Here is a 14,784-nt window from a genome sequence, read left to right as displayed (position 1 = left end):
TGAACACCTGGAGAATTTAACAGTAATTAAAAAATAGAACAGCAGAATTTACAAGTAACCAAACAAATTCCTACCCCGTACTAGTACACGCAAGTTGAGTGTACCTGTCATACACCGTGGCTTCCCAAGCAAATGAACATTTTTCCTCTTGTCCATTCAAACAAGTCCTCCCACCTACCTCTGCCTCATTGCCAATCAAGGGCCAAATGTGTCTGAAGGACACTCCTGCCATGTGACCCAGTGTTCCCACAGATTCTTGGACGTCTTCCCCCATCACAAACCACCATTTGTGGACAAAAGGGTCCTAAGAGGCTATCAACACGTGAATGGAAATGTGACATGTTATAAACAACCATGATAATGAAACAGTTCCCATCAAGATGTGACCAGCAGATGCTGAGATTCAGTAACACGAGCCTGTAACACACTCTCAATCCACACAGTGTGAAATGAGTTCCAAGACCAAGACGAATATAAGACCATAATAAAGTATTCCAGAACTAATCTTGGAGGGGAAACCATTCCAAAATACAAGCACCCCAGGGGAAGTAATTGTGGAATAGCTGTTAGATGTTGAATTCATATTCTACCTCAAACAAAGTGAGTTTTGTTACCCTACAAAAGCCTTATAATCTGTACAAGGAAGGAGATTTTAACAGGCCCCAAGTAAGTTCCTCAAAGTTGAACACTTGAGTACATCTCCTTTAGAAAGAAAACCTTTTGCTATGGCCTGCAACACTGACTGCACAGAATCCCAGGAGTCAGAAAGCACAAAAGACAGGACCCCTGTACCTGGATCTACCAAGTGTTTTCTACAGTGGTAGAAGCAGGCATTTTGCATATATAAGAGCACCATTGTCAAGAAGCAAAGCCTGCTTGGAGGACCAAGTCAGCTGTATCAAGACCTTACAGCACTCCACATCCTCCCTCATTGCACACAGACTTCCTGAGGAAAAAAAAAGCAACAAAACCAAAACACCCAACAGGCAAGAGGCCAACACTCACAAAGATCCCATAGCCATTGTTCAGAGAAAACAAGTCACTTGCATCATTCCCCACATGCAATAAGCTCAGGGCTGGCTGTGTTCTGCCTCTGAGGACCAGCACCAGATGTGCTCCATCTCCACATGCCAGGAGTTCCACAACTCAGCAACCAGAAGTTCTTTTCCATGAACTAATTACTGTCACAGGATGGTAAAGGACCAGATGTGTCAAGGTGATTAACACCCAAGTAAAATGAATCCTAGATCACTTACATCTTTTGCAGGTAACAATCAAAACCTTAATTTGGACCATGCAAGTTGAGAGATAACATCAATGGAGGTCACAAGCAAAGTATTTCCACATGCTCATCTTCTCTCCATTGTGCCCTAGACTGAGTGAAAAGCAGCAATCCTCAAACACACACTCAGCTGCAGCTTCTCCAGTTTTACCAATTCTGTCATGGGCAGACAGTGTTAGTGGAGCCACATGCTAAAGGGAGAGCAGGCAGCTTTTCCAAACTGCCAGAAATGGAAGGGTGGTTTGGGGCTGCTTTTTTGTTTTGCTTAGGGTTTGGTTTTCTGCCTTTCATTCAATGATACTGCCTGATCATCCTACTTAGGGAAGTAACCTAACAAGTTCCCAAGAGCTCTCTTGACCACTGGATAATAAAGATTACCCACCTACAGATATTTCAGCCTTAAGCAGCCTAGGTTCTTCACACAGTTGGGGGAGAGGGGGGAACAACACAAAGAAAGCAGGTGAAAGTTTTAAAAACAATATACAAGGTCTCTGCCTAGAAGAGCTTTCAAGTTAAGAAGAAATACTACCAATATAGGAAAGTGATACTGCATGCAGAAATTGTAAAGACTGCAAAAGGGAAGGAAAGTGGTTATGCAAGGTCAAATATTTGGGTGCAGAACACTGATCAGGCATAAAATTTTGATTAATAAATACTCATTGCCCTGCCTTTTAAGGAATACCTTACCTATCATCCTGTTAGTTTGAGGCTTCATTCCGTTCTAATGGAACAACAGCCATTAAGAGAACAATGCAATGGAGTCAAACAAAGCAGGTTCACTCCTAGATGGTTATTTAAAAACCAAATGCACAGGAGAAGATGGCTCTGAGGTGCTTCTTGTGTAAACCACTCCAAGATGCACTCAGAGAATATTTCTGTATCACTGTCACCTGTTCTCAAAATGCTGAGAGTTCAGAGACTTCAAGGCATGCTTTGGTAACACCACCAAAACTGAATTCCAGTCCCATACTTGCCAACTGTGAAACTCTCCTCTGTAAAATTCTGTATCAACAGCTAGTATCAGGCATTCAAGTTGACACAAAAAGTATGGTTGTGGTTTTCTGGCTTATGGAGATTTTTTTTCAGAAACAGGAGGTTATTCAATAACACGGCCATTAGAATGAAAGGGGAAAAAACAGAGCAGGAGAAACTGGTTAACCAGATGTGTAAGCATGTGAGAACATAGATACTTATTGCATACATGCTCACATATAGATACATGAGGAAAACCTCCCTACCACCACCACCCTGTCCCCCCAGAGTCTCACACCCTTCCCTGTGTAAACAATTCACCATAAACTAGCCAGGACCTCGCAGAAGATTACTTCTGCTTAGGTCAGCATTTTTCTGAACTAGGACCAACTCTGTCTCTGCTCCATGAGAACTGAATGGTCTGGTAGCTACACACAAGCTACAGAGCTCACTCGAGCTGTCTGTGACTCTCACTGAACACCTGCAGATCATGGTTTATTCCCTGCAAGTATATCCAACACTCACATTTCTGCTGGTCTCTGTGCATTTCTCCAAATTTCACCATTAGCTACAATGTTCACAGAAACTAAGTTAGGAGAACCCTTAAGAATTCAGTTACTCCATTCAAAAAGCCTCAAGGAATATTTCCTCACTCTTTGGAGGATGGTTCCTTCTGTTAGTAACCATAAGGAGACTAACAGAAGGAACAAAAAGGTGCTTTTGCCATTGAAAAATGCACCTTTTCAACAGCATCAAAGAAAACCTTCTCCTCCTGTGCAGGTTCCAAAGCCACAGCTGACATTGAGTCGAGGGTTTTGTGGCTCAGGATGGGAGGGCTGTTGAAGATAGGTCAGATGAGATGAAAATCCAAATTCATTTTTAGGGGCTGGGAAGGACTGCAAGTGATTCGATTCCAATATATTGAGGCTTCACAATAATTGTGCCTGCATTAGCCACACACTCCCTACTCTCACTATGTAGCTTGCCTAAGTAAGTCCAGATGTGTAACTGTTTCTGAGTATGCCCTTTCTATCACTGAACACCTGCAAACTGGAGATTTAGAACATAAGTAATAGTCTACCACATTCAGACAGTAAAAAACACACTGTTAAAACCCAGACAGAACAAAATTCCCCCTGACTACCTATTTCTTTTACTCAGCTTTTGAAGATGCACATAATGTATAGATTTTTTTTTTTAATCATGCACAGCTGGGCAGACTTTCTAAATGGAAAATGCCACCCATGTGCATTTTCATCCTCTTAGCTCTCACTTGGGAGCATAAATAACTCAGCAGTTTAATTTGCTTTTATATCTTTTGAGATAGACACATCCAGGTAAGTCAGCAATACAGATTTCTGAGGTTAAAACATTTTCCCTTTGGAAAAAAAAAAACAGATGCTTTAACACCTCATACTTTAGGTTGCTGAATTTTAAGCAGGGGAAGCAATCAGGGAAAAAATCTAAAGCAAAAGTAAAACTATTTGTATCATTTATATATTTTTTAATGTCGAAATTCATTCCTATAAGGCAGACAACTCTTCTCTGAGCTTCTTCTAAAACCAGAAAGTTTTCAATAACTGAAAACAAAAGCAAAAGAAAATAGGAAGAGAAAATAGGAAACTTGGTGGCCATGAGTAAAATTCCTTAAAAGGGACACAATATGTCAGTGACCCTTTATTTGAAATAACTAGTTACACAAAGCCTCCAAAGCTCTTGGAACAATATGCACAATGTAAGTAGGGACCAATACACACCTAACACTGGGTAATTTATGATTCAGTGTCCCAAGGTGACACCTTCTATAAAACAAAGGATTAGGGGTTTGGTTTTTAAGTTCTGCTGCTTTGAGAAGTTCAAGAAACAGCATACTGACTTTTGTAGTAGCTTCAAGTGCTAAGAAAGAATACCAAGTCTGTTATATAGACATTGCCTAGTTATACTACAGAGAATAAATCTCATAACCTCCCATTCCTTTTCTTCCTTGAGTCATTCACTGTCATCATCAGAGACAGCTTGTCATCCAAGAGGCAAACTCTCTCAACTCTCTCTTTTTCTCTTCCTCTACAATGAAATGTAACACAGATAAAAAGATAGCTCTATTTCAGAATATATTTTCCTGGCATCAGCAAGACTCTGGTCTAAGTGACTGAGCCTGTACTGGGTTGGTGTGGCAATGTTTTGGTGGTAGAAGGGGCTACAGGGGTGGTTTCTGTGAGAAGCTGCTGGAAGTTTCCCCCATGTCCCATGGAGCCAATGCCAGGCAGCTCCAGCATGGACCCACTGCTGGCCAAGGCCCATGGGTGATGGTGGGAGTGTCCCCAGAGAAATCAACAAGGAAAAACAAGTTATTGTGTAGATAACAACATGTGGTGAACTGACTGCAGCCCCTTCCCCTGTCCCCCTGCACTGCTGGCAGGGAGGAGGGAGAAAATCAGGAATAAAATTAAATAAGCCAGGGAGGAAAGGAGGAGTAGGGGATAGGTATTTTTAAGATTTTGTTTTACTTCTCATTATCCTACTCTGATTTGATGGGCAATAAATTGAACTAATTTCCCCAAGCTGAGTTTGTTTTGCCCATGACAGTAACTGGTGAGTGATCTCTGCCTGTCTTTACCTCCACCCATGAGCCTTTTGTTAAACCTTCTGTCCCCTGTCCAGTCAAAAAGGGGAGAGACAGAGCAGCTTTGGTGAACACCTGGCATCCAGACAAGGTCAAACCACCACAGAACTAAAAACAGTATTGTGAAAACAAATATGCAGCAGAAACATTTCCAAATACCATGGCTTTGCAATTGTCCTTCTAAAGCAATCACTTTTTGCCCCAAAAATCTTATTTTTGTATCTGCACAAAAAACTTGTAGAAACTGTCCCTTATTAGTTATTTGAAAATAAGCCTTGAACAATAGTAATTACAGTAAAGACATAAGACCTTTCACATTGCCTTGAGTATCATTTCTGCTCCACTTCTGGAACTAAAACTAGAGAAATCAGCTTAGAAGACTTTCTTAAACTTGACACACAGATTTCAACACTCAACAGCCTCTGCAGACAAAGTCTGGTTACACAGGAACATGCCACAGCTTTCACAACACCCTAGAAATGATGGGCTGAAGGAAAACAACATGACAAAGTCCCCAAGCAGCCCACTGGGTGCAAGGAACAGCAAAACCTCATAACAATAAGAGAGCTGGCAGACCACTCACTCAATGTCACAAAAAATACCCTTCAGTCTTACCTGAAGGAACAGATTTAAAGGATGTGTTATTTAGGAAGTCTGAGAAACAAGGAAAAAAATCCCAACTACAAGAAATCAAGGTACAGGTGGCATAAGCCAGAAAGTCCCCAGAGATGTGTCATGGTGAAATCTTTACCCAGCCAATGCACAACCCAGCTGTTTGCTTCAGGAGCACATACTGTGGACAAACAAGGTAATTCTCATCAGTTTCTGATCATAGAAAGTCCACTAAAAAAGAATTTCATCTCCTACAGCAAGGCCAAAAGGAAGCAACTTGACTATCTTGATAGCCATACTCTACAGCATGATGTTGTGTAATAACAAAGAAAAAAAAATCAACCAAATCACACCATTTAATTAGATTTCTTGTGTTCTAAATATTTTTCCCCTTCTTAAGCCCAGCTAGCACAAGTTCAATCTGGAAGAACAGAAAATAATGTCTTTGTACAAAATTAATGAAAAATAGTACAAGGACTGGAAAAAGCATCCATGAAACTGAAATCACAATTTCCACAGAAGGCATGCTGAAGTTATTGACCAGAATTTAAGTGTATTACTGCTGGTAAGCATAATCTGTGCCTAATTCAAGTCCTGGAGTATATATGGCTTAAGCCATAAATACATACAGAATTCCAGAGAAGTTCTCAAATGATGTATCAACAACTGATAGATTATAGCAGCACTGTACACTTTCATCATCTGAGTCTTCCCAGATTCTCTACTCCTTTTTTTTTAATTTAGTTAAAACCAGCCCTGAACAGCAGAAAAGAAAAAGAACATCTGCAAAATCAGATTATAGTAACAGTATTTGATTCCCAAAGCCCAAAGTTCACTAGGCAGGTTCATTCAATCCACTGCTACTCCTCATCTGCCCAGAGGTGCAGAAACACAAAGCAGACAACACTCACTCACACTCTCTGGCCTTGCTTTACTCTTGAAAACACCACAGAAAGGGGGGTCAGGCTTCTGTCTCTACTGACTGCCCTCTCCTACCTCCAGTCTAATTCTTGAAGGCTGAGGATCAAGAATACCCCAGGGTTAATTTATCATCTTAGGAATAATGTGCAACAAGTCACTTCCAAAAACCTGTATTGAAAAATGTATAAAGCATCACATTTAATGCAATATGGTGATACAAACAAAATGTACAGCCATGGCATTTAAAGAAAGGGCAAGAGAGAACCTCTGGAATCACCATTACAAAATGTTATCAAATTCTAAGCCACATGAAGAGATGTCAAGATAAATAACTCAGTCATTTCTCTCCCTCTCAGACAAAACTCAAGCCAACAGGTGTCCTGTAAGGACAGAACTACCAAATTAAAAACACTGCACTTTCACAGAACACCACAGGCCCTTCAACAAGAATTCATGAGAAAAACATGAAAATCAAGACCTTTGTGTAACCAAATAAAAACCAGAAATACACTTGCCATCTTTCTACTTTCCATAATAGAGGGGAGAGTTACACCCTAACACACGTACAACTTCATTTCTCCAGTTGCATCACCTTTCACGACAGCTCAGGAACACCACACTTGATTTATTGAACAATTACCTGGTTTACATCTATAGTCTCAACAGGAAGACCAGAGTTCAAAAATTCTGCCTGCCACAAAGACAACTTTTGTTACTGTTTAAAGTAAGTGAACTTTAAGTGGGGAAGCTCAGTTTCCTTATGTATAATGATAAATAACAGATGCCATCCCCGCAGATCATGCAGAATTAGCCAAAAATACATACAGCATTTCAAAAAGTAAAAGTGCCAAACAGAATTCAACAATTCTTATATTATTAACCAGGCCCATTTTAAACACACATGCCAACATTTGAGCTTCTCAGACCACTGACAATCTCACCAAGAACTTACTACTTCATCTGCTGTCAGTGCTGTTTATTGCAATAGCAAAAAGCCTTCATACTGTGAAATGAAGACAATTCTGTAGCTGATTTACAGTCAAGAAAGCTCTTTTCCCAGTAGGCTATTTCCATTAAGTTAATCTAACACACCACAAATTATTTATTGGTTTGAAAGCAGTTTCAATTGCTTTAACACTTTTATCATCTAGAGCAAACACACCAATTTAAATCAAGCATGTGTCAATTTATTGGCATCCTTGCAAAAGTTACCCATGGATTTAACATCAATACAAAATGACACCTTACATCTGTCTGTGCTGGCAGCCAAAGTGTGAGTCAAGCAAGAATAAAGGAAAGAAGAGCTAAATTAAAAATCTTGTTTATTACATAGACCCTCAACATCCTTACCAGCCCATCACCCATTCCTTACACTCTTTGGAGCTTCTCAGTCAAACTGGGTGGCTTAACAGATAGTTTCAATCTTTAGTAAACAGAAACCACAAAGATGAGACACTGCTAAGTTCCACATTCCAATTTTTCTGAGAGAGAAGAAACCAGAAGAATTGTTGGCCCATAAGCTCCAAACAAACAACTGTACTGAACAATACTTTGTGGGACATAGTTCCCATTTTCTTTCCTGTTCTCACCACAACTGTTTCACCACACAAAATCTCAAGAATTGCTAAAAATATCCTTTGACTCTATCATGAGCTTTTCCATAGCCTAACTTAAGAGCAGGACTCACCAGAACTACTTTTTCCAGTTTAGAAGTCCCAGATGTGAGCTATGAGGAGATGGCACATCTTTGCCTCCTTCAGAAAGACTTCAGTGTCCAAACAGCACTTGGGTTTGCCTAGCCAGCATGCCTAGCCATCATCTTAATTCTTTGCTCCTGTCCTAAGTGAGCTTGCAGTGCTGTTAGACATGTCCTGTCAGAAAGAATACCAAAACAAAAGAACAATCCACATGCCTCAAAATCTAAGGAAAATGCTGTTTTCCACTGCACACACTAGAGCTGCATTGTTGCTGGCCCGTGCCACACAAACTTGTGGGGATAACTGTTCTACTGTCATTCCTCCCCTGAAGCTCAGGTTGGTACTTATTTGAGCTGCCCATAGAGGTCTTGAGCAGAAAATAACATCCATGTCTTTCAAGGGTTCTCTGTGCTGTGGGGTTTTTTCCAGCCAACTCCCAAGAGAACTTCTGAATTTATAAAAGCCAAACATTTTGACTGTTTAATAGCCCTTGGGTTACACACATAAGGAAAAAAAAAATAGGATTTCTTAGAAAGATGGTATTATAGGTAGCTTTATTTCTCTTCAGTCTAAGAAGGAATTTAAACCTAATTATTGTCCTTAGTCTCAAGATGTCAGGCTGCTTTCATACAATGCAGTAAGCTCACAAGAAATACTGATATAACATGAAACTAAACCTTGTTATTATAGCTGTTTCTGAGCACCACCAATTGAAATTCACCAAGTGCAATTTATTTCTATTTTGACAAAAAAGAGAGAGAAATGCTTTGAAATGTACAGGGCTGGTTAATTTTTAACTAGAAGCAGAGTTACAGTAGACAGTCTTATATAGTAAGTCAGGTGTGTCTATATTCCAGGAGAGGTTTTGTAACCTTTATTTCTTGTTACACTGCCAAATCCTACCCGAACACTAAAGGATAACAAGTTCCCAGAAACAATCTCTGTTTGCTAAAAAGTTACCTTGGCTTGCCTTATTCCAGAAACATGCAGGACTGAGAAAATTTACAGCTGGAACAAAACCCATAGCCTGTTTTACCAACAACTACATTATAAACAACTAAAATAAAAATTCTTAAGCTAAAGCAGCAAGAGGGAAGGGTGGAACTTACACTGGGGTATTGATGAAATACATTCACGCTCTTCTAAGTACTGACTTTGTGTGTCATGCTGATCTACCTATTTCAGGCATCTATAGCATGAGTGATTTTAAAGCATCTCTGTGTGCTTTAAAATAAATCTAAATAATTTAATTTAAAATGAAATAGTAACAAAGTAGTTCACATACTATACCTAGAGACAGTTAAACCTATTTAACTTTCCCTGGAGAAAGAAGACTCAGTGCTTTGAAAGCATGAACCTGAACTTCACAGTCAGCCTGAACTTTCATTATTTCCTCACTATTTCAAGAGGATTTATGACCATAATTTGTGACAGACCCTCACATCACGCTAGCAATAGTTATTAGGAAAATAGTAACTAGCCCCCTAAATCAATGACAGACTGACTGAAATGGCACTGAAATGCATTTGAGGACTCCTACACAGCACATTTCCCTGTCATAAAATTAGTAAGCGATTTTTCCTGCTACCTTCTACATTTAACCACAGCAACAGGTTTCACTAGCTATAGGTTATCTCATGTAAACAGTATGGATTAAAAGTCATTTTAGGGTTGGTTGTGCTCAAATGCATTTTTTATTTTGTCCTGCATCCCTAGTTTCAAGTATTTGTAAGCATCACACTTCCCTGTGTCACGCTTCTCACCTTTCTGTATCCTGTGTTTGTCGGTATCAGGCAAATAGTTGTTACATTAAAGAAAACTAAGATACAATCTCACTATTTTGGGAAATTCATGTGCATGACAAGACACACTTAAGCAAGCATTTTTGAATTTAAGTAAAAATAATTTTGGCTTGAGATAGCTCTTAAGCAAGAATTAGCTCAACTTACTTGGACATTTTAAGACCCCCACATGAAATACCCACTGTGCAATAGTAAGAATCCATAACTTATGGTATTTTCACAAAAATGAAAAAGCATTAAATAGGTTGCATGAGCAAGAAATTCTTCCCTTCAAGGAAGGACCAAATGCAACGATCATTTTGTCTTTTCACAGTGAAATGAGTCAAGTACAAGCCATATCTGAAACAGGTTTATCATTATTTCAAGCCACATAAATAAAACCACTCCTGACACCACCACATACAGAGCAAGAACTTAGACCTCTATAACAAAATTATTGTACAGCCAAAGTATTCAAGATCTATTACAACATGCCAAACTTCAGTGAAGCTGTAGCGCTGCAGAAGCTCCCAGCAGATCCCCAATCATGCAGAGATGCATTTACATATCTGTAAGATAAGCACATCAAAATACTTTTACTAGCTAAAAGTCAGGCATCTCCTTACAGAGTAGGGATTCTCAGAGAGGGAATTAAATCCATGGAGAGCCTCTCAGAGTACATCCATGCTCTTTCTAAAAGGACAGATGAACTGTCCTTAAAAGTACTGTCCGGATCAAGACAACAAAACCTTCCTAATAAGTAGGCAGAACAAAGGCAATGTCATTAAGATCTGTAACTAAGACTCCTTGACTAATTATTAAAAACTGTGCATTTGTAGCCCAGTTCTTCCATGCATGTTAAGGAAGATGACCGCTCATATCAAACGTACTCTATATTAAATTAATCAGTCTCTCAAACGAGGTGAAAGAAAACCAAACTCCAAGTTAGAACTTATTCCTTAGTTTTGTCATGAACTCTTATTTTCTTAAGAATTCCAAACGCAAAGTTATCTCTTTTTTAAAAAGGGATTTTTCTATTACAACCTGTTAAGTAAATGTAAGGAAATCCTTTAAGGAGCCTTCATGTAAGAACCCTAGAAGTCAGTTTCCACCCTCCACCGCCCCAAAAGCTACATTAGCTTCATTCAGTCAAACAGGAATGTGAACATCTGTAAATTAGTGTTCAGAAAGGAACAAAGCACATTTCAGGTTTTCAGAAACATTTTCAAAAGACTGTGGCAGCGTGTATGGAGAAGGTGGACCCTACGATATGAAGGGTATCTTTTTGATATAATCCAGATAGAATAAGCAATACATAATACACACTCACACAGAGCTCCAATTAAAAATATAGAATGATAATGCCAGCAGAATATGGTCTGCTCTCTTGCTCTAAATGACAGTTCTAATAATTACAGGAGGTTTGAAAAGGTGGGTGGCCTAATAAAAAGAGGCCCTGAGGTGATGTTCTGACAGCCTTGGCCACACTGCCGAGTTTTCTAAACTACCAGGAAATCGGAACAACCAAGCTTCGGCTTGCTCAAGCACCGGGGTGATGTATCCAGGCAGACCACATGCAGCAGCAAAAACTCAGAAGTCTTGCATATGCAGCCCGAACTCCCCGTCTCGGGCGAGACAAAGTCGGGAGCGAAGCCGCACGCAGGAGGAACGGACACCGTCCCGCTCCCCACGGATGCTGCAGACACTGCACCCCCTCTATTTGTGATTTAGAAGGATCGGCACACTCGCTTAGAAACGGGACGGCCACGGGAAAGCGGAGGGCAGGCTCCGTGCCCGGGACGGAGCATCCGGACAGCAGCTCCGGCATCGCCCGCGGGGCCGGGCCGGGCCGGGCCGGACCCTCGCCCGCCCGCAGCCTCACAGCGGAGCCGGGGCGAGGGGGGAAACACAGGGCACGCACAGCAAACTCGCCTTCCCCCCACCCCCTTCCCGGCCCGGCCAAGAGTTTGAGCGACACCCGACACCGACCCCTCCAAACTCCACAGAAATCCCTGCCCGGGACCGCGGAAGGACGGGAGTGGGGGGGGCGAGGGGGGTGGGCGACTTTTGTTTCTCTTTTTGCAACTGTGCGCGTTTACCTGAGCCACCCCTGAGGGAAAACCGCCTCGCCCCCAAGCGGGATATGTCCCGAGGGAACAGAGAGGAGAGGCCTCCTTTTCCTGCGCACCCTTTCTGCAGGAAAGCGAGGCGAGGAGCAAGAGTTTTGGGGGGGAGCCGGCGCAGGCAGCCTCCCGTCCTCCTCCCGGCCCGTCTCGTCCATGTGCGCGTCCTGCGCCTCCGCGGGAGCCTGGCCCCGCTCCCGCCCCTCCCCGCCGCACTCCCGGCGGAGCGCGGGGGAAAGTTTGCCCAAGTCCGACAACAAAAGGGACAGCGGCGCTCGCCTCCCCGCCCGCCCGGGCCCCGCGACGCCCCGAGGAGCTTACCCCCGGCCGAGCCCGGCTCGCAGCGCAGCACCGAGGCGGCGAGGAGCCGCAGCAGCAGCAGCGGGAGCGGCGCGGCCGCCGCCGCCTCCATGTTGTGCCGCCGCAGCAGCTGCCGGAGCGCACGGAGCGTCTCAGGCAGGCTCCATGCTCGGGGCGCTGCGCTCGGCGAGGAGGGAGGCGGGGAAGGGGGGAGGCGCTGGAGCCGACCCTCCTCCTCCTCCTCCTCCTCCTCCTCAGGCCGGCGGCAGGGAGGGGGCTGGGATGGAGGATCCCGGCTCGCACCGCATCCCGGGAGCGGGCGGGGGCGCACCGTCCCGCCGCGGCGCGTCCCACGCGTGGGAACACCTGGCCGCGCGGGGAGGAGGTGCGGCTCCGGGGCTTGCTGCTTTAGCTTGTTAACTCCTTCCTGCGGCAGCAATCACTCCAGAGCCAGCCGGGAAGGCTGGAGAAGATGGCTCGCTACGTGTGCAAAAAGCAACCTTTCGCTGGTGGATTTGGAAGTTAACAGCGGGGACGCCCGCCCCTTTTTCTGTCTCCAGGAAAAAGAGTGGTTGTTTTCTTCCCGAATGGAGGTTCGTTCTTGCCTTTCTCCTCCCACCAAAACAAACATTTTATTAAGTCACAAAACACTAGTTTTCAAAGAAAAACGCATTCTACAACAGTCTTTTGTTGCCTTTCCCCCTCTCCCTGTTAAGCATGCCACCTGCTCCTATAAACACATTACCACCAGGAAAGAGGCAGAAACTGCACTGTGACATGGGGCTTGGTTTGTGCCGGGGCCAGGTGCAGAGGGCTGAGAAGCACCCGGCTCACGCTGAGACATCCCGCACCTTTCACAGGCCAGATACTGCCCCCGTCTCTCTCACAGGGATAAAACCAAACGGCATAAGTCCAGAATTTTCATTTAAGTGTCCATTTTTGGGCATCAGTGTCCTTGTGCTGACACTGATTTGACAATAAGAAAAAGGATTGCTGGATGGCCTTGTATAGAGGTGGAAATCACAAGAGTCCGCCCAGCATCCCCTTTAAACAGTTTTTTCAAGTGTCAGAGCAGGAGCCATAAATCACAAGCAAGCACTTAGCAAATGGATGTCACATTTTAATAGTTTCATTACATTTCAGAGATTAGGGACTTCCAGGTTGACCCGTTGCCACACACTAATTTATCTGCCTTGCTGTAGGTGCTAGAGCAGCAGCTGAGATTTGTTCTTGGTGTCCCATGGACCCCTGCCCAACCCAAATACCAGGATCAAATATTCAAGAATTAGTTAAAGTCCTGTTGGTTACTCCATTGCAGACCTCCCTCGCAAGGGAAAAGCCCGAGTGTTTTGATTTGGTTTGTTTCTAAAGTCAACAATATTCAACTTAGCTCAGAAAGCACTTTTAAAATTCACAGGGGTTACAAAAGACTTATAGTGCTGACATTAAAGATCACCTATAAAGGGGGAAGAAAAGGTTGTCTTCTCTCTCTTGCTTCTGGTTTAACATATAGAGAACATGTATTTTAAAGAGGGCTCAGTTTAGGTGGCATTTAAAACCTAGAAAAATCTCAACTTCCTTAAAGGCAGGAAAAGCAGAAGTTGGTCTTTGGTGGTATATCTGTAATAAACTGGAACCCAAATCTAGGCTTCTATAAATCATTAATGGAAAAACTTTGTGTGAACACCAACTGAATGAGGGTTTTGTTTTGCATCTGCTTAAAGATATTGCCCAAGACCAGACAAGTAACTGGAAGAAAGATTTCTTTGTTGAAGACAGTGATTGGACTTTACTTTCGATGGGTCTAATCTCCTGCATTGTGGAAATTACCCAGCAGTCCTGGCATCACAGTAAGTGGGGTTAATTGAAGTTAGAGGCAGAGAAAGGGCACATGAAGCAGGCAGTGGGGAACAGTGGGGTTCCCATCCCAAACCCTAATCAGCTTGGGGGCCATATACAAAACTGGTTTGTGTGCCTGGAGGGAGAGCCAGGCTGTCCTGTGATGGCCTCAACAGCACCAGAGCAATAGGGTTCCCTGCCCTTCCTGCCCTTGGCCCTAACAAGATCAGGGATCAGCTGCTGAGATGACCTATCCATTGTTCCAATGCCACTGCCAAGCCATGTGGAGGGGGTGAGTCTGCCCACAGGCTCCTGGAGGGCAGCAGCAAGTTCTCTTTCAGCCTGCAGTTGCTCCCAGCACTTGGTAACTTGGGTCCTGAGGTCCCATACTAGGATGTAATATCCTGCTGCTATCCCTGCTCCATCCAAGAGTTGATTACCCCCCTATCTGACCCTGTCAAACTGCATGGTCAAGCTAGGAATGGCAGCAGTTTATACCAAAAGGGAGAGATAGCAGCATGTGAACAGATTGGGTAATAGACTGACTCACAGTCTAAAACAAAATGAGAAGAGAGATCAAGCCATGGAGGCAGGCAGCTAGGGAACACATCTTTAGGGCTTTGACCACAACACC

The 14,784-nt window shown here is 43.1% G+C and overlaps 1 protein-coding gene across 1 annotated transcript in view; it reads right to left on the bottom strand.

Moving 5' to 3' along the window:
• LRP5 (LDL receptor related protein 5) overlaps positions 1-12,423 on the bottom strand; it is a 130,999-nt gene extending 118,576 nt beyond the window's left edge. Inside the window, exon 1 of the mRNA XM_036384404.2 lies at positions 12,333-12,423. Within this exon, the coding sequence (XP_036240297.1) occupies positions 12,333-12,423 (91 nt within the window). The remainder of the gene's footprint in view (positions 1-12,332) is intronic.
• Positions 12,424-14,784: the final 2,361 nt, after the last annotated feature.

Source organism: Molothrus ater, chromosome 6, assembly GCF_012460135.2.
Source record: "Molothrus ater isolate BHLD 08-10-18 breed brown headed cowbird chromosome 6, BPBGC_Mater_1.1, whole genome shotgun sequence".
NCBI classification, from domain to species: domain Eukaryota; kingdom Metazoa; phylum Chordata; class Aves; order Passeriformes; family Icteridae; genus Molothrus; species Molothrus ater.
The sequence above is the reverse complement of the archived record's forward strand: the minus strand, read 5'-3'. Positions and strand labels throughout refer to the sequence as shown.